Source organism: Electrophorus electricus, chromosome 7 (assembly GCF_013358815.1).
Source record: "Electrophorus electricus isolate fEleEle1 chromosome 7, fEleEle1.pri, whole genome shotgun sequence".
Lineage (NCBI taxonomy): Eukaryota > Metazoa > Chordata > Actinopteri > Gymnotiformes > Gymnotidae > Electrophorus > Electrophorus electricus.
This window is the reverse complement of record NC_049541.1, coordinates 18,794,765-18,814,789: the sequence shown is the minus strand read 5'-3', so window position 1 is coordinate 18,814,789 and position 20,025 is coordinate 18,794,765. Positions and strand designations below refer to the sequence as shown.

General features: G+C 44.4%; 3 protein-coding genes across 3 annotated transcripts in view; 2 read left to right on the top strand and 1 right to left on the bottom strand.

Annotated features, from left to right (window-relative positions):
* Positions 1-539: 539 nt before the first annotated feature.
* glt8d2 (glycosyltransferase 8 domain containing 2) lies at positions 540-7,649 on the top strand. The gene is given in 11 exon segments (XM_027018605.2): positions 540-663; positions 2,344-2,365; positions 3,680-3,772; positions 3,868-4,069; positions 4,282-4,399; positions 4,487-4,574; positions 4,669-4,781; positions 4,972-5,046; positions 5,048-5,139; positions 5,436-5,548; positions 6,801-7,649. Coding segments are annotated over 10 exon segments (1,086 nt in total). The 5' UTR covers positions 540-663; positions 2,344-2,346; the 3' UTR covers positions 6,974-7,649.
* hsp90b1 (heat shock protein 90, beta (grp94), member 1) lies at positions 7,513-13,763 on the bottom strand. Its single transcript, XM_027018599.2, has 18 exons — positions 13,619-13,763; positions 12,485-12,587; positions 12,063-12,204; positions 11,782-11,898; positions 11,096-11,427; positions 10,851-10,962; positions 10,642-10,755; positions 10,430-10,546; positions 10,195-10,332; positions 10,031-10,108; positions 9,873-9,938; positions 9,486-9,755; positions 9,034-9,279; positions 8,746-8,882; positions 8,505-8,583; positions 8,246-8,401; positions 8,052-8,153; positions 7,513-7,786 (listed from the first exon to the last, which is right to left on the bottom strand). The coding sequence occupies exons 1-18, from the start codon at positions 13,665-13,667 to the stop codon at positions 7,760-7,762; spliced, it is 2,385 nt and encodes a 794-aa protein (XP_026874400.2). The 5' UTR covers positions 13,668-13,763; the 3' UTR covers positions 7,513-7,759.
* Positions 13,666-20,025, top strand: part of LOC113582693 (tetratricopeptide repeat protein 41) — a 13,616-nt gene continuing 7,256 nt past the window's right edge. The window contains 17 exon segments of the mRNA XM_035528553.1: positions 13,666-13,680; positions 14,332-14,553; positions 14,556-14,977; positions 15,155-15,224; positions 15,283-15,310; positions 15,477-15,645; positions 16,041-16,258; positions 16,466-16,629; positions 17,066-17,534; positions 17,786-17,944; positions 17,947-18,047; positions 18,249-18,409; positions 19,150-19,287; positions 19,488-19,546; positions 19,626-19,678; positions 19,680-19,953; positions 19,956-20,025. The exon segment at positions 19,956-20,025 is cut by the window's right edge and continues 119 nt beyond it. Of these exon segments, the coding sequence (XP_035384446.1) occupies positions 13,666-13,680; positions 14,332-14,553; positions 14,556-14,977; positions 15,155-15,224; positions 15,283-15,310; positions 15,477-15,645; positions 16,041-16,258; positions 16,466-16,629; positions 17,066-17,534; positions 17,786-17,944; positions 17,947-18,047; positions 18,249-18,409; positions 19,150-19,287; positions 19,488-19,546; positions 19,626-19,678; positions 19,680-19,953; positions 19,956-20,025 (2,792 nt within the window).

Below are 20,025 nucleotides of genomic sequence, written 5' to 3'. Positions count from 1 at the left end.
ACGGTACCTGTGGGATGGGGTTAGTGATGGAAGGCACGTGACATAGCATGAAGTATAGAATGTGGGCGAGTAATTACAGTGCATTATTTAAAGGGTGAGTGGTATTAGATAATGCATAGGCTTGTTGCATATAGTACTGCAGCTTTACAAAGAAATAGAAGAGACCGCACGGAGATCAAAGAAGGGAGGGGGAGGTGAAAAGAGTATGTGTGTGTAAGGGTGTTGTAAAACATGACCGAAAGGCTGCCGTCTCAGCATGAAGTTAAACAAATGGGGTGGGAAACACAAAGAACGCTTGTGAGGGGGTGTTTGGGGTGCAGTCTTCCCTATATATGTATGTATGTTTGTCGGTAAAGGTAGAGCTACTTCCTGATTTAGGTGCACCCGGCGTGGTGTAGTGGCTCTCCGGAGATCTCTGTAATAAAGGCGCAATTAATTGCGTATCCGAGTGTGTTCGAGGATCGTGTTTCTTCTTCCCACATACACGAACACCTGGAGTAGGGTTGAAACTCCGCATACCCCATGGATTCAATTCTGACTTGGCTGAACAGGACAGGACACATCTGGATATGGTGGCAGAGGAGGACGAGGCTTGCAGCTGGATTCACTAAAACGCCAAAATGGCTTTATATGTGCCGTGTTCCTGAAGTGGGGTGACATCTGGTGAGTCGGCTATGCATAACCTAAAGCGAATTGTTTTAAGATAAATATTATCGAGGTGAGGCAACCGTGTTTTCGGCAACGAAAAATATTGAATGTCTCAGGTTTGTGTGTTATATTTGTGTTTTGAATATATTTTTTTACAATTAAGAACGATGGGATGGCGATTTCACCTAAACGTAGTCTACATAACGGCTCGGCGTCAGGTTTCCTGCTACAGATACTTTGTTAACTTTCCAACAGGACCACCAAACGTGTAGGAGCGTTTTTATTCCCGTGGGGGAGACACTGGAGCACACGCTGACCTTAGTCTGAATTTAACAAGTCGAGTGGATGACAGTAACGTGAGCAAAATGTCTAAAAGTGCGGGTGTTGAAGCCTGACGAAGCACTAATCTAACAATACTCTTTGTACCCAAATTAATACAAAAGCATAAACAGCCATACTGCATAAATATTAAAAAGCAAGGTACATAAAATAAAAGGACGTCGGCAACTGGACAAAACTCGCTATAAACTGGTCGTAATTCCCAAGGCCCATGCGATTACATGTAAAGGGAGAAAAACATTTACCTACATTTATACTGTACGATAGTTTTCGGTAAAAGAGCACCGTGTTCGCGTTGGTAAGTTTTTTTTTTTTTTTTTTTTTTTTTTTTTTTTTTTTTTTTTTTTTTTTTTCCTTCTATATTGTCTTGAGAACTACTTGATCATGGTACATTTAGCGTTCCTAAACTTATGGCACTCGCATTTTTCCGCTTTCTTCTCAGAAATCTGTAAACTAAAAGTGGATACAGTCAGCTCTCAGGAGACTTATGAGAAGCACTTAGGAAACAAAAATGTTCAAAATAAACAGACCTATTTCACTGCAGATCATATACATCCACAAAATTATTTTGTAAAAATTATTTATATGCAATACAGCTGTAAAATGGCCAGTTTTGCGTATAGCAGAATAAGACAAACAGCAAAGTTTGTAGAAACATTAGTCATGATCAAATGGTGAAAAACAAACAAACTTGGATTTCACTGAGACGGTTGATTGTGTTAAAAACACATTCCCAACTTTGATTTACAAACTCAATTTTAGTTCCTATTAGATACTGAAACACAGAACCCCATTTTAGGCTTTGTTCTTCTCAGGCTGTAGTCTATGCTAAACGTGCATGTAATCACATAGCTTTTGTGTGGTGTAACTCAGTCTCTCTACCCCTAACCCAGCTGGAGTACGATCATATGTTTATTCAGCACTGAGACTGCACGGTGCAGATGCTCCACTCCTCCACACAGAAGAACAGGGTTGAGATTTGAGCTGAAATGGGTTTTTGTTTGCAAGAGATACATGCTCAATGAAAAATGCCACCAGGACGGAAGAGGTGTGCTCTTACAGAGAAGTTCCACATGTGCGGAGGAACATCAGGGACTCTTGAATCGAAAAGATGAACTGTGAACATTATCCGTCCTCGTCCTGCTGAGGAGATGGTTCTGAGAGCTTAGACACATGACAGCTAGTAAATTTAAGCACCAGCTTGTGTATGACCTCGACAGAACAAAACACTGCTTTCTGATTGGCCTTTACACACCTAATAATCATATATTTTTGGTCTGGGAATAGTGAACATAAGTGTATATAATACAACAGTGTTTGGAAGTGATGCTTGATGACTTATTTTTCTTGCTGCAGGTCATGGCCCTGTTGAAGAAAAGTGAGTAACAGACCTTTTCTGATCTACTATGGTTGTAACCATTTCATGCGTCAAGTAATAACGCAGTTCATTGTTGTGGGGTTAAACAACAGCAGTAGATGAAGAGAGAGTCCGGCCAATGCCTCTGTTTCACATTTCAGTTTCTGAGTCACCTACCGCTGCCCAAGCCAAGGGGTTTAAACATGTTGAAAAAAGGGACATGTGAAACCTGAGACATGCGTGAAGCTTAAGAAACATTTCTAAAAGCTGTGGTTATGTTTAAGGCAGTAACACATGCTACATTCAGAGCAGACGCTGCTGTCTGAACCCTCGTCACTGTAGTGAGCTCCTGCAGATCAATCGTGTGTGTGTGTGTGTGTGTGTGTGTGTGTGTGTGTGGCGGGGGGGGGGGGGGGGTCTTAATCAGCATGTAGAAATTTGTTTCTTCTGCTCATGTCCCAGATTTTATTCTATTTATTTATTTATTTTATTGTAGATTAACAAAATGTGAGCTCTTTAAAAAAAAGTAATTTTGAGATATGAGAAATATGGGGTACACCCAAAGATGGCTGACTCTGTCTCAGCAATCTGTTACATGAGGATACTCATACTAAAGAGTGTTGAGCAGTGTTCTGAGAAATCAGAAGTCTGAGCTGTTTAAATCAGTTATGCCACTGAAGGAAGTCAATATAAAAACAGTTTATTTTACAACCAATGACGTTTACTGACATTAAACGTATATGCGTATATACTCCTATAATCATATCACACTCCCCTGTTTTGCCATTTTTCACTAGTCCTGTTTACACAGAAATGCTGGTCATATCAGACATGGTCATATCAGACATGCAGAATGGACTTATCTTAGACAGGTAGTTTTGTTTGGACTTAGAAAAGCTCTGGTTGTTGTTGGACCCCAGTTTCAGAAGCAAGGCTCTATACTGTCCAAATGCATTTGTACTGAAGGTTAGGCAGTGAAAAAGAAAAATACTTGTCACTGGACAAATAGTAACAGCCGGCAGCTGTGATCTCCCCATATGTTAGAGGAAACCCTCCATTTTGGAAGCTGTCTACTTCAGCCCAATTGTGTTGCATCTATCTGCAGCGATTTCCCCCAACACGCTGACTCTGTTTACAGCGACCCTTGGAGGGCTTGCTTCCCTTGGCCATGTTTTCTCTGCGTTGACTAACAGTGACCTCTAGTGTCTGTGTTCTAGAACTGAACTACTTACGCCTGCCTTGGGTGTGACTTTTTGTGAGGTGGGTGGATCAGGTTGAATGCTGCCTTTGGAAACCGGTCCTGGTTCTAGCAACATCTCCTTCTGTGTGTTTCAGTTAACCGAGTGCTGTTAATATTTCTCATCCTGTTGTCCCTGGCTCTGCTGTACAAGAAGATGCTCAGAGTGCATCTTCCCCCACAATACTCAGGTACGTAAGCAAGCGAAGAAACAGAATTTGTGTAAGGTCAAAGGTCCCACTTATCTCTGACGCTCGCCCAAACCACGTTTGTTGATGTGCCACAGAGCTCAGGCACAGACAGGCCCTGAGCACCAGGCAGGCTGCGGAGGAGGCGCCCGGGGTAGGAACGGATGTTCCCGTGGTGATCTGTGCATCGGAAGAGCGTGTCGGAGCTGCCATGGCAACAATCAATAGTGTCTATAGCAACACGCAGGCAAACGTGTTCTTCTACATAGTGACCCTGCGAGACGCCGTCGAACTGGTAAGGTGCGGACCAGTCGCTGCTCACCTTAAACGTGGACAGCCATTACATCATCATCATTCTTCTTCTTCTTCTTCTTCTTATTATTATTATTGTGGCACACCATGTAGGGGTCAAACAAATGGAACACAGATGGGCCCACGTAAATCACTGGGTCAGTAAAATGAGATGTTTTCTATATGTTTCCTATCCACAACGCTGTCCTGGGTTTGAGCAGGCAGTACATAGAGAACACCAAGCTGAAGGATATCAGGTATAAGATCCTGGAGTTCAACCCCATGGTTCTGAAAGGTAAAGTGAAGCTAGATTCATCCAGACCTGACCTACTCCATCCCGTAAGTCCTTGCCACAGAGCTAGTGTTTGTGCCTTTACTGGGCTTTTTACTACACTTCACTGGTCTCAACGCTCTTTTGGGTTACAGCTCAACTTCGTGAGGTTCTATCTGCCGCTCCTTGCTGTCAGCACTCACAGGAGAGTTGTTTATTTGGATGATGATGTCATAGTTCAAGGTAACAATCTTTCCAGCTGCGTGAGAATAACAGAGACTTGCGGGTTCATGTAATGACATGGCAGTGCCCTCGTGTCATGCATGGACCCCTCCAGGAGATATCCAGGAGCTGTACCGCATCCAGCTGCAGACAGGCCATGCGGCTGCGTTCGCCTCAGACTGTGATCTCCCTGCCAGCCATGAGATGGTACGCACGGTGGGCATGCAAGTGAGTATGCATACACACAAATGGGGGTGTGTGTGTGTGTGTGTGTGTGTGTGTGTATGTGTAATCTGCATTCAAGGAGTAATTAGAATATGTAGTTAAATGAGCATGCTCCCATGGAGTTTTCACCATTTCACTCTTTACGTCTTTCACATTTCCATCTTTAAAAGTGTCTGTATGCATGTTCTCCCAGACCACCTTCATGGGTTTCCTGGACTACCGGAAACAGGAGGTCAGGGACCTGGGCATTGACCCCAGTGACTGTTCCTTTTAACCCGGGGGTGATTGTGGCAGACATTGAGGAGTGGCTGAAGCAGAAAATCACCAAGCAGCTAGAGAAGTGGATGAGTGAGAACTTTAAGTGAGTTTTGTAGGCAATGGTGGCTCGGTGGTTAAGGTTTACAACTTGTAATTGGAAGGATGCCAGTTCAAGCCCCACTGCTAGCACTGTTGGGCCCCTCAGCAAGGGCCTTAACCCCCAAATGATCAAAACTGTACTCAGTCATGATAGTAAGTCATTTTGGATAAACATCTTAGATAAATGTAGTTCTGTATGTTGAAATATTACAGTTTCTGACCTAAAATGATGCCAAATTGGAATGTACTTTAGTTTGCCTTAAGGTTAAGGCATACCAATTTTCCCCTTTGTGTTTGTAGGGAAAACCTGTACAGCAGTGCTATGGCAGGGGGCGTGGCCACACCTCCCATGCTGATTGTGTTCCACAACAAATACACAACAATCGATCCAAAGTGGCATGTGAGACACCTGGGTAAATCACCGTTCCTCCAGCCTCAAAGATTCTTTCTTGACTGTGCGATTATCCTATTCAACGGTAGTCTCATCTTTTCCTGTAGTGTGTCTCACTTTACTAGGTTAACGCTCTGCTCACATCTGTGGTGAATCTAAAAGGGTGAATGTCAGCGGGGTCCCAAGGAGTCTGAGCAGGGTGGCATGTTATGAATCAAGCCATCAGATCTCTCAGAAGTTGCATTACAAAACCTCACCTGACTGAACTAATCCAGCTCTAATAGTGCTTTGGTGTGTAAAAAAAAAAAGGTCACACTAATATTTCGTTGGACCGCCTTTAGCTTTGATTACGGCACACATTCGCTGGGGCATTCGCTTCTGCAATGTCACATTTATTTCTGTCCAGAGTTGCGTTAATTTTCCCCTAAGCTCTTGTATTGATGATGGGCGATTTGGAGCACTACACAAATTCCTCTCCAGCACATCCCAAAGATTCTCAATAGGGTTCAGGGCTGGACTCTGTGGTGGAAAATCCAGGTGTGAAAATGTCTCATGCTCCCTGAACCACTCTTTCACAATTTGAGCCTGATTAATCCTGACATTGTCATCTTGGAATATGCCCCTGCCATCAGGGAAGGAAAAAATCCATTGATGGAATAACCTGGTTGTTCAGTATATTCAGCTAGTCAGCTGACCTCATTCTTTGGACACACATTGCTGAACCTAGACCTGACCAACGATCGTTGGACAGTTCTTAACCCAGACCTGACCAACTGCAGCGTTGGACAGTTCTTAACCCAATTTTAGTAGTTTCAGCAACTGCCTTATGTTTTTTGTTTAATGCAAGACAATAATTTGACCCTTCTGAAACAGATTAACATCTTTTCCATGACCACAGGATGTGTCTTTCAACATGGTTGTTTAACAAATGAGAAGCTACTTACTGCATCAGTTAGGGTTAAATAACTTGTTGCCAGCTGAAACAAATATGCATGCAGCAATTATCCAATGGGAGGCTTTTACCCATTTGCTTAGTTAAATCCAGGCGGTGACCTTTTTTTTGGCCAGGCTCTGTGTGCATGTGTATATATAAATTTATTTATATAAAAATGTTTGCCCTTTATGGGTCTTGGTTATCTATGGATAGCTAGCAATGAACATTAATATTTCTACTTTTTTTGCACCAAGTCCACAGCAGAAGCCTAATCTAACTCTCCCAGCAATAGCACAAGTAATTAGTATACTTCCTCAGTCTCTTCCACCATTTGCCACAGGTTGGAGTCCTGATGCCCACTATGCCAAGTCTGTCCTCAAGGGGGCAAAGCTGCTTCACTGGAATGGTCATTTTAAGCCCTGGTATTACCCTTGTGTGCACCTCGACCTTTGGGAGAAGTGGTTTATACCAGACCCCTCTGGGAAGTTTTCACTCATGCGGCCCAAAACATGAATAAAGAGGAAACCTTACAAAGTTGTGTGCAAGTAGAAGAGCTGGTTGGAAAAACTGAGCTGCTGGGATACATTGCAGGACAGTAGCTCTCCCTCTCCCCCCACCCTCAACTGTAGATGAAGCAAATGGAGTGTACTGTGGTATTAAACTTATGCCAAAGTATGATCGGTGCCAATTCTTTTGATCTTGAGTGTACAATCCTGCTCTAATCCTTAGTTCCAAAAATCACATGCACCACATCTTTCCCCTCATGAGGGCATTTGAGAAATTCAGGAAGACTGTTCTCTGCATCAAGACTAAACTAACCAATGTTTGGAGGTGTGGTTTTCAGGGCAGTAGGTACATGTAAGAATGGACAGCCTAAATAAGGAAACACCCAGCAGTCATTTAAAGTGGAAGCAATGCAGTCCTGTACAGCAAGAGCTGCTACAGACCAGCTCTTAGAACTACTAATAGTAGACCACCTTAATTCTCACTCAAACTAGGACACTTAGCATCTTGGACACCAATTGGGGAGGTGGGAAGAGACAGACACTCCCTTTCTGGAAACATTTAATGGTTCACACGATGGGAACTCAGCACTCCATAACCGGGTCAGTTAAATATTAACAAATTTACAGTCATGAGGAATGTAGAAAAAAAAAAATTTCAAACACAAGCAGCGCCTTAAAAAAAACCACCCAGCCCTATTCCCAGTTTCTCCAAGCCCACCCCCATGAAGAGGACGATTGACCACCCTGGATGCAGCCTTCACCCTGTCTCCCCAGCCCCAGCTCCAGCTCAGTCTTACAGCTCATCTTTCTCTGTGGTTTCCTGTAATACAAATGCATAAGGTCAGACTTTGCATGCCAACTACAGTTAGGTGTCAGTCTCCACCATCAAAGGGCTAATGCAACTGTGTAGTGTACTGGCTGTTCTGACGAGTAAAAATGCATCTCAAGTGCCGACATGTGAATGTAGTCACTTGGCTTTAAAAATAATTGCCAGTTGCTAATCACTGGGTTTAACTGTTGGCTCAAACATGCCAAAACTGCAACATGGTTGGGCTATAAACTCCGTTGGTCTGCAGGAAACTCACCTTCTCTTCAACATCCTCCTCATCCGTTTTAATGTCTTCCTCCTCAGTGTCCTCCTCCTCCTCTGCCGTCTCCTCAGGTTCCTCCTCAGGTTCCTCCTCCACCTAAGTGGCAATGAAGGCAGAATTTTGAAAGGCAACATGCAGGTATAGTGTATGCGAATGCAAACCACTGGCATGTGCACACGCACGTGTACCTGCTCCTCGAGGTCTACGTTCATGCTAAGGCGGAGCATGCGCTCAATCCTGTCCCCATAAGCCTTGGTGTCAGCCAGCTGGTAGCCAGAGCGCAGGGTAGCCGTCTCGAACAAGACCACGGCCAGATCTGATGCAGTCTGGTCTTCTGGATTAGTCTGAATCAAATCAATTTTTTAATTAAAAAAAGTTAGCAGTCCAACAGGCACACTGCAGTTACAATTAATCCCAGTTACACACTGCAGGATGTGTTCCATTTACCTGTACTCTCTTGAGCATCTCCTTAATGAGGGGATGTTTGGGGTTGATTTCTAAAGTTTTCTTCTGACTTGCATAATAACTAAATACAAAAAAAAGGCACTCTAAACAAGCATGTAATTTAAATGCATCAATAACCATAGGCAGAGTCTACAAACTGGATACCACCAAATTTAAACAAAAAAAACCTTAATACCTCCGACAGTCACTTAAGCATGCAACAGGGCCCTCTTCTGATACCTACTTTGTGGAAATGTCTTTGCCTGTCTGGTAGGCTTGAGCCTTCATGATCCTTTCCATGTTTCCAGACCAGCCATACTGGCTGGCTACAAGGGCACAGGGAGACTTGGTCAGCCTTTGGGACAGCACAGCCTTCTCAATCTACAAAAGATAGCACATTTCCAATTAGACCACCAGTGAGTACCAGACATCATCTGAAACCCCTCCAAACATTAGGAGCAAGACACCAAATTAGTTCAATGCTTAGCCAATACACAAAGCAACTTCATGGAGTTTCCAGGCCCAACAGTACCTTGTCCTTCAAGGAGGTGTCCTTCATCCAGGTGGTGAGGGGTTCAAACTCCTTCTCCAGAGCTTCCCTCTTTTCCTTGGCCTTGTCACTCTCATCGAACTTTACACCCTCCTTGGCTACATTCTGGAAGCGCTTGCCATCAAACTCTGGCAGGGCCTGGATACAGTACTCATCCACAGGCTCAGTCAGGTAGACGACCTCATAGCCCTTCTTCAGTAGTGCCTCCACAAAGGGAGATGACTCAGCCTGGCCAAGACAGACAGCTTATTGACAAGAGCACATACCCATCTACACTGCTCATCATATAAATGGTCTAAATTTGCAAGATCAGATGCAAGCTTCCTGTTTTGCAACCAATTACTACTTCAAGGGTGACGTGAACCATCTAACTAGGAGGTGCACCAAACAAACCCCTCTACTTTAGCTGCCATTGGCACCACCAGTGCCCTCACCTCCTTCCTGCTGGTTCCAGCCATGAAGTAGATCTTGTCCTGCTTCTCCTTCATCCTCTCCACATACTGCTCCAGGCTGGCAAGCTCTGTCTCACTGTGGGAGGTCTGGAATCGCAGCAGCTTGGCCAAGCGGGTCCTGTTGGAGTGGTCTTCAATCACACCCAGCTTGATGTTGGTACCAAACTCCTTCCAGAACTTATCGTTGTACTGCTCCTCAGCAATCTTCTTGATCATGTCCAGGGTCTTGCGCACCAGCTTCTTGCGGATGACCTGTCCAGGCACAACATGGCCAGCTTACACCACAGTTGTGACAGAGGCAGGCTTGTGTTCACCAAACTGCCACTTGCAGTACTATGGTGAAAGTGTGAGTAGATCACAAGGTCTCACCTTCAGTAGCTTGTGCTGCTGCAGGGTCTCTCTTGACACATTTAGGGGGAGGTCATCAGAGTCCACCTAAGGAGACAAACCAGATATTTGGCTTATCTTCAAGTGCCCAATCACATATGCACCTGTAAGAGTATGCAAAGTCAGGTTACAGGACTCACCACACCCTTGATGAAGTTCAGATATTTGGGCATCATATCGTGAAAGTCATCAGTGATGAAGACTCTACGCACAAACAGCTGTAAAGGGATGAGATATCAGGTTGGTAAGTCAATGTAATGGTGGTAACACTCTTCTCCCCACCACACCCCTTCAATAATAGTACCTTGATGAAGTCATTCTTCTTGGATCCATACTCATCAAAAAGACCTCTGGGAGCTGTGGCAGGGATGAATAGGATGGACTTGAACGTGACCTCACCCTCAGCAGTGAAGTGGATGTGACTCATGGGCTCATCGCTGTCCTGCATAACACATCATCTTCAATGCCAAGCCAGACACCTAAAGATGCAGCTCTTCAGGCCTGTGTACCATGTTCACATTAACTAGATGAAGACTAACCCTTGAGAAGGTCTTGTAGAACGCCTTGTACTCATCCTCCTCCACCTCTTTGGCAGGCCTCTGCCAGATGGGCTTGATGTCATTCATCAGCTCCCAGTCCCACACGGTCTTCTCCACCTACAGAAAATAAATGAACAGTGTTTGAGCACCCCAAAGATGCTTGTGACATCTGGAACAGTGGCATACGCTTGCACAGCATGTGCTGCATTTACCTTCTTGGTCTTGGCTTTGTCCTTTTCCTCATCCTCTTCCTCCACCTCAGCCTCATCCTCAGTGGTTTCCTTCTCAGCCTCCATCTCCTCAATGGGCTCCTCCACAGTCTCAGTCTGAACAAAGAAAGATGTGAGCCTATGGGATCCCCAATGTTACCTGGAACATTACCTTTAGGGAGAGGGAAATGGTGGCTGCCATGACACCAGACCTTGCTGCTCCACACATAGATGGGGAAGTTGATGAACTGCGAGTACTTCCTCACAAGGTTCTTGATGGTCTCCAACTCCAGGTAGTCTGAAGCTTCTTCTTTCATTACCAAACTAATAGAAGATATAAAAAGGAAGAGTTTGTCTTTTCCTGCATAACCCAACACAGGTCACTGCTCTTTAGACCGGGGGGGAGTGACAAGCAGGTTAACTGATCCTTGGTTAAGCGGCAAAAACAAATACTTACGTGATTGTGGTTCCTCTACCCAGGGTGTCACCACGAGGATCCTCGATGACCGAGAACTCATTAGAGTCAGACTCCCAGATGTGCTGGGTGCCATTGTTATGCTTGGACGTGACTATGACTCTGTCCGCCACCAGGAAAGCAGAGTAGAAGCCTACACCGAACTGGCCAATCAGCTCAGAGGTCGACTGGCCCTCCGACTGCATCTCCGTCATCTTGTTGAGGAACTCACTAGTGCCCGACTTGGCGATAGTACCCAGGTTCCTAACCAATTCATCCTTCGTCATGCCAATACCAGTGTCCGTGATGTGAAGCATATTCTTTTCCTTGTCCGACTGGGAGAGAGTAAAAGCAGTGTCAATTGTGCCTTAACTGGGTAATTTTCTGCAAACATCAAGCCAGTGACAGCCTCAGTCTAAATTCTCATAAGTGTGCCATTTTGTTTAAGGCATTCTGTATCTAAGCATACAGATACAAGTTGCTTCTCTCAAGAACAGCTGGATTAAAAATGTGCATAATACATTTGCGATTACATAATGCATGTAAATAAAAGCAGAAAGGCCTTGGACAAGTGTTCAAACCTTTTTGCAATGCAAATGTAATGACTGCTTCTGTATTCTCACAGAAGGTTTCTGTACTGAAATCACCATAAGTGCATTATTGGTGGATTAGGTAAAAACAGAACACACCTTGATTTTAACAGTCAGCTCTTCATTCCCAGCAAGCGCATCATCATCAGTCAGGGAGAGCAGCCGAATTTTATCCAGGGCATCGGAAGCATTGGAGATCAATTCCCTCAAGAAGATCTTTAGAACACACAAGATTAGGTAAAGACAATCAACTCAAGTAGTTGTTTATATTTTCTTGTAATGCAGCCTAAAGCAGTTTGGTACTACAATTCTAGCCAGTGTTGGTTCAATAGTTAACATGTGGACTAGTAGAAGGTACATTGTAGAACAGCTTTGCTCACCTCCTTGTTTTTATAAAGAGAGTTTATGATCAGCTTCATCATTCGATTCACTTCTGCCTGGAAGGCATGTTTTTCTGACTTCTCTCGAATTTCCTTTATTTGTGCTGCATTTAGGCCATCTAACTGAATCGCTTCTTCCTCTCTAGAAAAGAAAAATGGTCATGAGATGGCACAGGTGTTGTACTCATCAAAACCCTCTTGTGCATCACATCATGTCTTGCAAGTGTGAATTTGGTACTGTATCCGGTTTGGATGATGAATCCAAAAATCAGACACCTTATCCTTTTAAGACTGCAGGGAGTTATTTTAGCCCCAAACCAAAAAAGATTTTCCAAATATAAATCTTCCACCTTAAGGCTGCACCTTCAAGGGTTTAAGTGAACAGTAGCTGAGGGGTTACAACACTGTTCAAACATACAAACCTCTGAACAACTTCGTCGTCTGTTCGGGATCCATCTCGGCTCTTGCCCAGGTCTTCCTCAATAGTACCGTCAATATCGACCTCATCATCCGCCTTTACAGAAGCTGCAACAAACCAGATTACAAATCAGTGTCTCGAGACCACACACAAACACACACCTTTGCGAAGGTCAAAGGCACCGCACACCAAGAAAGTGCTGGCAAGCGGTGAAAACTTGAAGCACCTTGAACTGACATGTTACTCCAGCAGCACATCATACCAACAACGTTAAATGTGCTAAATTACAATTATTTGAAGACAGAAGGTACAATCTCAAATAAGTATTTTGACATCTGCCATTAGCTAGCAAGCGTAGGTGGCAGCGTAACGCCATAAACGTCCCTTGACCCGCTGGATTAATTTGATACGACACATGGCACCAGTTTTTTTTTAGCCAGCACCGCCAAAGCAAAACTACAGGCGTCTCAATGCTCGCAAATAACGTGCAACGTAGGTAAGCTATCCTAGCAGCTTGAAGGCAACGGCTCTGTTAAGCGTCTAAACCTTCAGCCAGCTTAAGATACCAAGCTTCCGTAGGTATACTCCGCTGACGTTAGCCAAAAGCTAATCAATTAGCTAAATATAGCTAGCTATGTCGGGTCCGTTAACCGTGCTAGCCAACAAAGCATCTTTGCATTGCTAACGCTAGCTAGCCAGCTAAGCCATCCTACACACAAAAGCATCTTGATGTAGCTGGCTAACGCTCTCTTAACTAGTCGAGGATTTCACATTATTACTGAAAACGTGAAACATCAGATGCACCGTCTAGGTTAACGTCTGTGAGGAAACTTCTAGACGCACATGCGGTTCAGCCCATACTGTACTTATCACCAAGACTGCTAACCTTGTTAACCTAGCTAACTAAGAAAATAACTATTTCTAAATTGGGCTAGACTATATAAATTGAATATTTATGAGCGCGCAGAAACAAATGCCACGCTATATTTAACACATAACTACGTTATCTAGTAAAAATCTGTAGAGGTTAGCTATATGAGGCTGCATGGAGCTTTGTCAAGTTCAAGTCGTTCAATAAAAAAACAGAACATGAACAAACTGGCCACTTCTACTCACAATAAAACAACCGTCTACTTACCAAATACAAGAAGGGCACAGATTAGCCCTAAAAACCACAGTCGCTTCATGCCGAAAACGGAAGCAATATATTAAAACTATAGCGCTTCGTGTTACGGGGACCGGTCAACTATAACGTCTGAAACTGCAACGGTCAAGCCACTGCACTCGGCTTTATGAAGTTCTAGCTACGGAGGAGGTGGGCCAGAGATATCATCCAACCACAGCGACCCACGCACAACACAGCGCCAATCACGGAGCGATCCGCAGCCAGTCGCGACCAATCGCTGCTTTACATGTCCGATTTCAGACGGCCAAATCGTGGCCGCCTTCGATTGGCTCAATGGAGCGTCATGCCCCACTGTTTGTCTATTTACTGCTGATCTGAAGTCAGTTTCGAGTTTTTTATGAATGACTGTCATGTTAATGAACTGATCTTAAATCAGCAAAGGGCGACTTCATTTCTTCGTAAATCTGGAGACGGTTCGTTTGGACACATCCGGGTAAATCGTTCGTTTACCTTAACAACCAGCTGTTGCTATGATCTCTCCTGAGACTCGCCGTGGGTTAGTTGTATTCATTTAGTTACGTCCATCTTTTATTCAGTAAAACTAACTCTAACCCTAGCTAGTATGTTTTTTTTATGCAGTTCATTTATTAATCTTAATTTTAAGTCATGAAAGGAGCAGCTCAAGCTGGTAAACGTGCATCGCTAGGCTCCTCCTCTGACTGCAGGCATACCTCTGTTATGTCCCTGGTGACCTCCAGCGAGAGCTAGCCTACCTGAGAACACATGTTTTTCCTCACCTGGATTCACTTTGTGAGGCAAGAGGTGTTTGCTTCAAACCCGTAGACATTCGTTATATGCAAAATAACGATGAGCATGAGAAAGAATACAACCTCCAGCCAAACCAAAGGCTCTCCTCTCATGTCCACCAGCAGTAAAAGACCAGGTCTAAGACCTTATCAACTCATCCTCCTCTTTCCTCTGTCTTCTTGGGACCCGCTATGGCGGTTTTCTCTCTGAGGGGGCTAGGTCGTCTCCGTCAGGTCAGCCGGAGAGAGAACCATGCGGCTTGTCAGAAGTGGTGTGGAATCTGCGTGGAGCTGTACGTGGTGGCTGCTCTTGGGTCATGGAAGAAAGGCATCGGACCTGCAGCCTGAATGAGCTGGAGATCATCCAGGCTGCCATCAGAGACAAGCCCATGCACTGCTTTTTCTACTTTAAAGACGGCACTGCTCAGGTCGCTGAGGATGCCTAAGACGCCAAAGGTGAAAGCCGAAGGCTGTTCCACGGGCTCTCGGGCAGTCAGAGTGTACATGAGGCAAAGCGACTGTGGGAGATGAAAAGCAGGATCATAAACACCTGTCTCCCCGTCAGGTCTGAGAATAATTGAATTAAAGATGGGTAACTCTGATTCAGAATAACAGCTGGCCTTCTCATGTATATACATGGAAATGGAAATGGAATGGCCTTGAAATTGAATACCTAAATCCAATATAATAACTCAAAAGGCTGGTTAGTGTTCTGCAAATTAATGATCTTTCTATGGGGCAGATTCTTCAGAGACCTGCAGGAACTAGGGCACCTGGTAAAGAGAGACTGGAAAAGCATCATTGCTTTACCCGTTTCCAGAACAGCAGTCCATCTGGTAAAGAGAGACTGGAAAAGCATCATTGCTTTAGCCGTTTCCAGAACAGCAGTCCATCTCGGGTTTGAATCAACATTTTTTTCCCTTCCACAAAGAAAATACGACTGTTTGTTACTGCTTAGCATGCCTGCAAATCCTGAATGTGTATTTAGACCTGCTCTGCGTACAGAGTGCTGTATAGACAAGGCAGCAGCTTTACATGATCTTTTTGGTTTTGCCTTTCTGCAGGTTATTGGGAGCTTCAGTGTCATGAGAGCCATATTCAGGCACTGAATCGTGTGTTTGTGCCTTCGAGACAAACCACAGAAGCACTGGAGTTATTCAGTGCATTTGTGTTTCCTGTAGTTCACATGGAAAAGTGCAAACAGCCAGATGATCCAGGGCTTCAGTGTATTTGGTGAGACAATGCATTTTATGAAGCATGCGACGCTACCTCCTATAGTTATTATCAGTCAGGGCCAGCCTTCTGTATTACACTAAAGTCTTTGAGAATCTGCCCCCTTCTTGCAGAGTACATGAATAAAGCCTCAAACATTTACCTGATGCATTTGATCCAAAGCAACTTACAATTACAACTGAGTACAATTTGAGCAGTCTTGCTCAAGGGACCAACAGCAACTTGGCAGTAGTGGGCTTGAACAGGCAACCTTCTGGTTACTAGTCAAGTACCTTAACCCCTGAGCTACCACTGGCCCTATGAGACAGAGTTTCATAGTTTAGACCTCTGCCTGCTATTCCATAAGTGTGTGACTGACATACATGCAGCTAAACTTGTTTCTCTTTCATGCTCAGTAACATTGATAAAAGAGAACCAGAGAGGCCCATTCTGTTACTTAGTGGAGAGAGGGGTTGTGGGAAGTCAACTCTGGTTGCACAGTGGCTTCATGAGTTCTGCCAGCGAAACTCCAAAATTCCAGTTATCCCACATTTTTGTGGGATCGGCAGAGCCAGTAAAGACGTCCGATCTATGCTAAGGCGATGCACTGCTGAACTTCGGAAAGTGTTCTATGGTAAGCTGCTTCGTGCCTAGCAAAGCTTTTGTCAAAATCTAGATCTGGTTTGGTTCACCGTGTACAAACTGTTTTTATAAGGTGTCTAAAACTTAAACACTTTTTTTTTTACTGGGAATCTTTGTACCGTAATATTTGAATGAATGTACTAAGGCTATGACAGACATTTTTAAAAAAGCTGAAGATAACTGAGCCGTGTGTGTACAGATGAGCTGCCGGAGTGGGTTGAAGGTTTGGAGGAGCGTGTTGAGGCCAGGCCCCTGCATGGGGAGGTGCAGGACTTCACTGCTGCAGCTCATCTGGGGCCCTGAGTTTTCCTGGTGGATGGCATAGATCTTCTGACTGACACACTGGGCTTATCTCTGCAGAAGGTAATGACTTCATCTCATCACCTCCCTCTGACACGTCTCTATTTGTCCAACATGTCTATCCTTCTGTTTTCAATGAATCAGTATTAATCAGGTGCATTACACTATAACACTGTAAAACAAATAAAAACAGTTGTGTAAAATGTATGGTACGTTTATGCCACTATAATATCATTAGTGCTAAATTAAGGTCTAGATGGTTAGACTGGTCTCATAATGGGAAGATATATGTGCAACTGCACTGGTTTTCTGTGTTCACTTTAACATTAGTGAGTTTAGTGCAGTTACATGTATTTACAGGTAATACAGAATGTTTCTATAACTTTGGCATGCAAATGAGGTCAAAGTGTGGGGGAAATCCTATTAAAGGAAATGCCCTTTCAGATTTCTGGTATAGCTAATGCGTTTGTAGCACTCAATCATTTCTAAATTGTTACAGGTGAAGGAACTGAGATGGTTACCAGCTGCTTTGCCTTCCCACTGCAAGCTGATACTCACCACCACCACCACAGACCTTACTTACAAAAACCTCGTCAGGAGGTCAGAGGTCCAGGTGGTAACGTGGCCCGGGCCATCTGACCCCTGCATCCAGCCAAACATCTTACGCCACCATTTGGCCTTACCATGCAAAGACCTGCCTGCCTTGCTCCTGCAAGGAATCATGGGTAAGAAACTCAGCCACCTCCCAGTGGTCCTCGCCATCCTCGTCAGTGAGCTCCGGACATGCGGGATGCAGAGAGAGGAGGAGGAGGAGGGAGAGTTGATGGTGGAGTATTTGGAGGTGGATTCTGTACCAGAGCTATGGGTGAAAGTCATTCGTCGCTGGGTGAAAGACTACGGTAGACCTTCTGTTGACCCAGACCCAGTTCCCAAGGGCCCAGGACCAAACACTGTAGCATCTATGCAAGGTACAAGGTTTTGCTGTTAAACAAAGATGCCAATGTTTGTCAAAGCTAATTAATACAAAAAACTTCAAAGTTAAAAGTAACTTAAAAGTAGTGTGATTTATTTGAACAAATTAAGCACAAGGCTTCAAAACACTTCCATTGTGAACCAATATCCACAATTTGTGAGGCTGTGAGTCCTTTTGCTTGTACTGAGTCATTCTTGCTTGATGACTTTACTGTACTCTGCTGTCCTTCTGTTCTGGTGACAACAGTTTCCTCTTTTCCACCTCTGGAGCTGAGAGGCTGGGGGTGGGACACCCTGTGCCTGATCCACTTTTCTCGCTCTGGGCTGTCTGAGGCCGAGATCCTGGCCCTGCTGGGTTACCTGGGCCACAGCGGTCCCTGCTGGGTCCAGGCGCTGGAGTGGTCCCGCTTGCCTTTGGTCCGTGGGTCCAGAAGAATCCGAATGGCCTCCTGTGTTTCAGCCACCAGTCCCTCAGCCAGGCCATGGAGCTACTTTTACTGGGTAAAAGAGTCCACAGTAGTGAGCAGTGCAGTGCATTGTTGTACTATTTGTATAATCCCCGATATAAAATTGTGCGTCATAAATTTATTTGTTTAGGAACACTGCAACACGTGGAAGGCAATATACTACTTGCTTTGGTTTTCACTGCGTAAAATATTTCTCCGATATGTTCTTTCCCACATTGCCTTCTGTACTCAAGTGCTGTGGAGCGACAGAGGAGCCGGTCCTTCTTCCATCGTATTCTGGCCAGGTTCTTTTAGAGGCCCACCGAGGCACCCAGGGCCTGGGAGCGCAAGTTGGAGGAGCTGCCCTGGCACCTGCAGCGGACTGGCGCCTTCCAGGAACTTCATCGTGTACTCACTCACCCAGCGTAAGGCTGCACACAGTAGAACTATGGGGAGGACCATAGAAAAAGTTCTTTTGTTGCCTGTAGGATGCTTTAAGTTGTGCATGAGGTCATGCTAAGTGCACCTCAATGTTCTTAATTTTGTCACAACCTCATAGTTCAAGTTCGGTTTTTTCGTCACATACATAGTCATACACAGTATAACGCGCAGTGAAATGGTTTGAGAGTGCTCTGTCCAAACTGAGGAAGAGAACCAGGGGTGCATAGAGAAAAAAAATATATATACAGATAAATATATATTCTATGTATGTACAAAAATATATTAACAATGTATGTACAATATATGTATATTATGATTATATACACAATGTACAATGTATATGGTTGGGTATATATGTACACAATCTACAGAATGTACAGATCCATTTTGTATAATACCATATCTACAGTTGTTGTGTAACAGGTTAATTGAGTATAAATCTAAATCTATATATACAGATGTACAGATATACAGTCATGTTACGTGTTACGTAACATGTTACGATGTACAGATATACAGTCATATAAGCCTTTTTAAATATAATTTTGCATTAAAGGCAATAAAAACACAAATATCTGGCATTATACAATGAATATAGTTTTAAACATCACACTGTCACACACAAGTTGGACAATAAAGAGCAGATAAGCATGAGTTACTTTAGCCCAGACTGCACAGATGTTAATCAGTACATTAAGATAACATATCTCCATATTTTCCATAGAGCTATGGGGTTCTTGTCGAGTTCTTGGAGACAGTATCCACAGCTAAGACTCGATGTTGTTGGTTACTGGACCCTGCTGAGCCAGAGAGGCTACGATCCAGTCTCTTCACTCCAGAGGCTGCATGTACTTAATGGTATGTCCTATGTTCACTTGGCCTGCACTCTTTTTAAAGGGGAGGTAGGACTAACACTCAATGAAAGGGGGAATAGATGCTCAAGCTAATTGGCACAGCTAGCTTTAGTATTGTTATTATTGTTTGGTCAAGCTATCCCTTTAAAATCCTTTTGGGAAACCCTTATGGTGTTTTAGCTCTAGATTCAGCAGTGTTGTGCTCCAGCGTTCCTCCTATGGTGGACAGTAAGGACATGTCCATTGCTAAAGCTGAGACACATACAGGTAAAAGTGCATTGCAGATGAACAAGTGACTCATCAGTCAGTCATGGCAGCTGAAACGTTCCTGCTCGTTAGTTCTCAGGTTGTGGCCTGCCAAGTTTCGGCATTGCGGGAAAGTTGGCACTTTTTTTCCTCCCACGTTCTGCTTTCTTTGGGCAAGAGCAAAGAAGCAGAGGACATACTGTTGCTAGCCGAGACAGCCATTCAGCAGGTGAGACCCGGAGTGAAGCAGCACTGTCTCCTCCGTGCCTTTAGCAAATATACAGACCCCAGACAGCTCAAGCTCTCCGCTGCTCCATTCTTACTGATCACTCGCGTTCTTCTCAGAGCATTCCGAAGAAAAGCTCAGAGCTGCGCCGAAACTGTTTTCCACATTGTCCTTCTCAGGCAGAGCAGCCGGATGGAGCCGGTGGACGAGCCCTGCGCGAAGTCCGGCATGCCCAGGCTGAGCTCCAACTCCACCTGCATCAGCTGCAAAAGGC

Excerpts from the sequence above, each read along its gene's own strand:
- hsp90b1 (XM_027018599.2), bottom strand. The coding sequence starts at position 13,667 with ATGAAGCGACTGTGGTTTTTAGGGCTAATCTGTGCCCTTCTTGTATTT. Across the intron at positions 9,939-10,030 it reads TGAACTTCATCAAGGGTGTG|GTGGACTCTGATGACCTCCC; the intron begins GTGAGTCCTGTA and ends TTGTCTCCTTAG. Across the intron at positions 8,584-8,745 it reads GGCAAAGACATTTCCACAAA|TTATTATGCAAGTCAGAAGA; the intron begins GTAGGTATCAGA and ends TTTTGTATTTAG.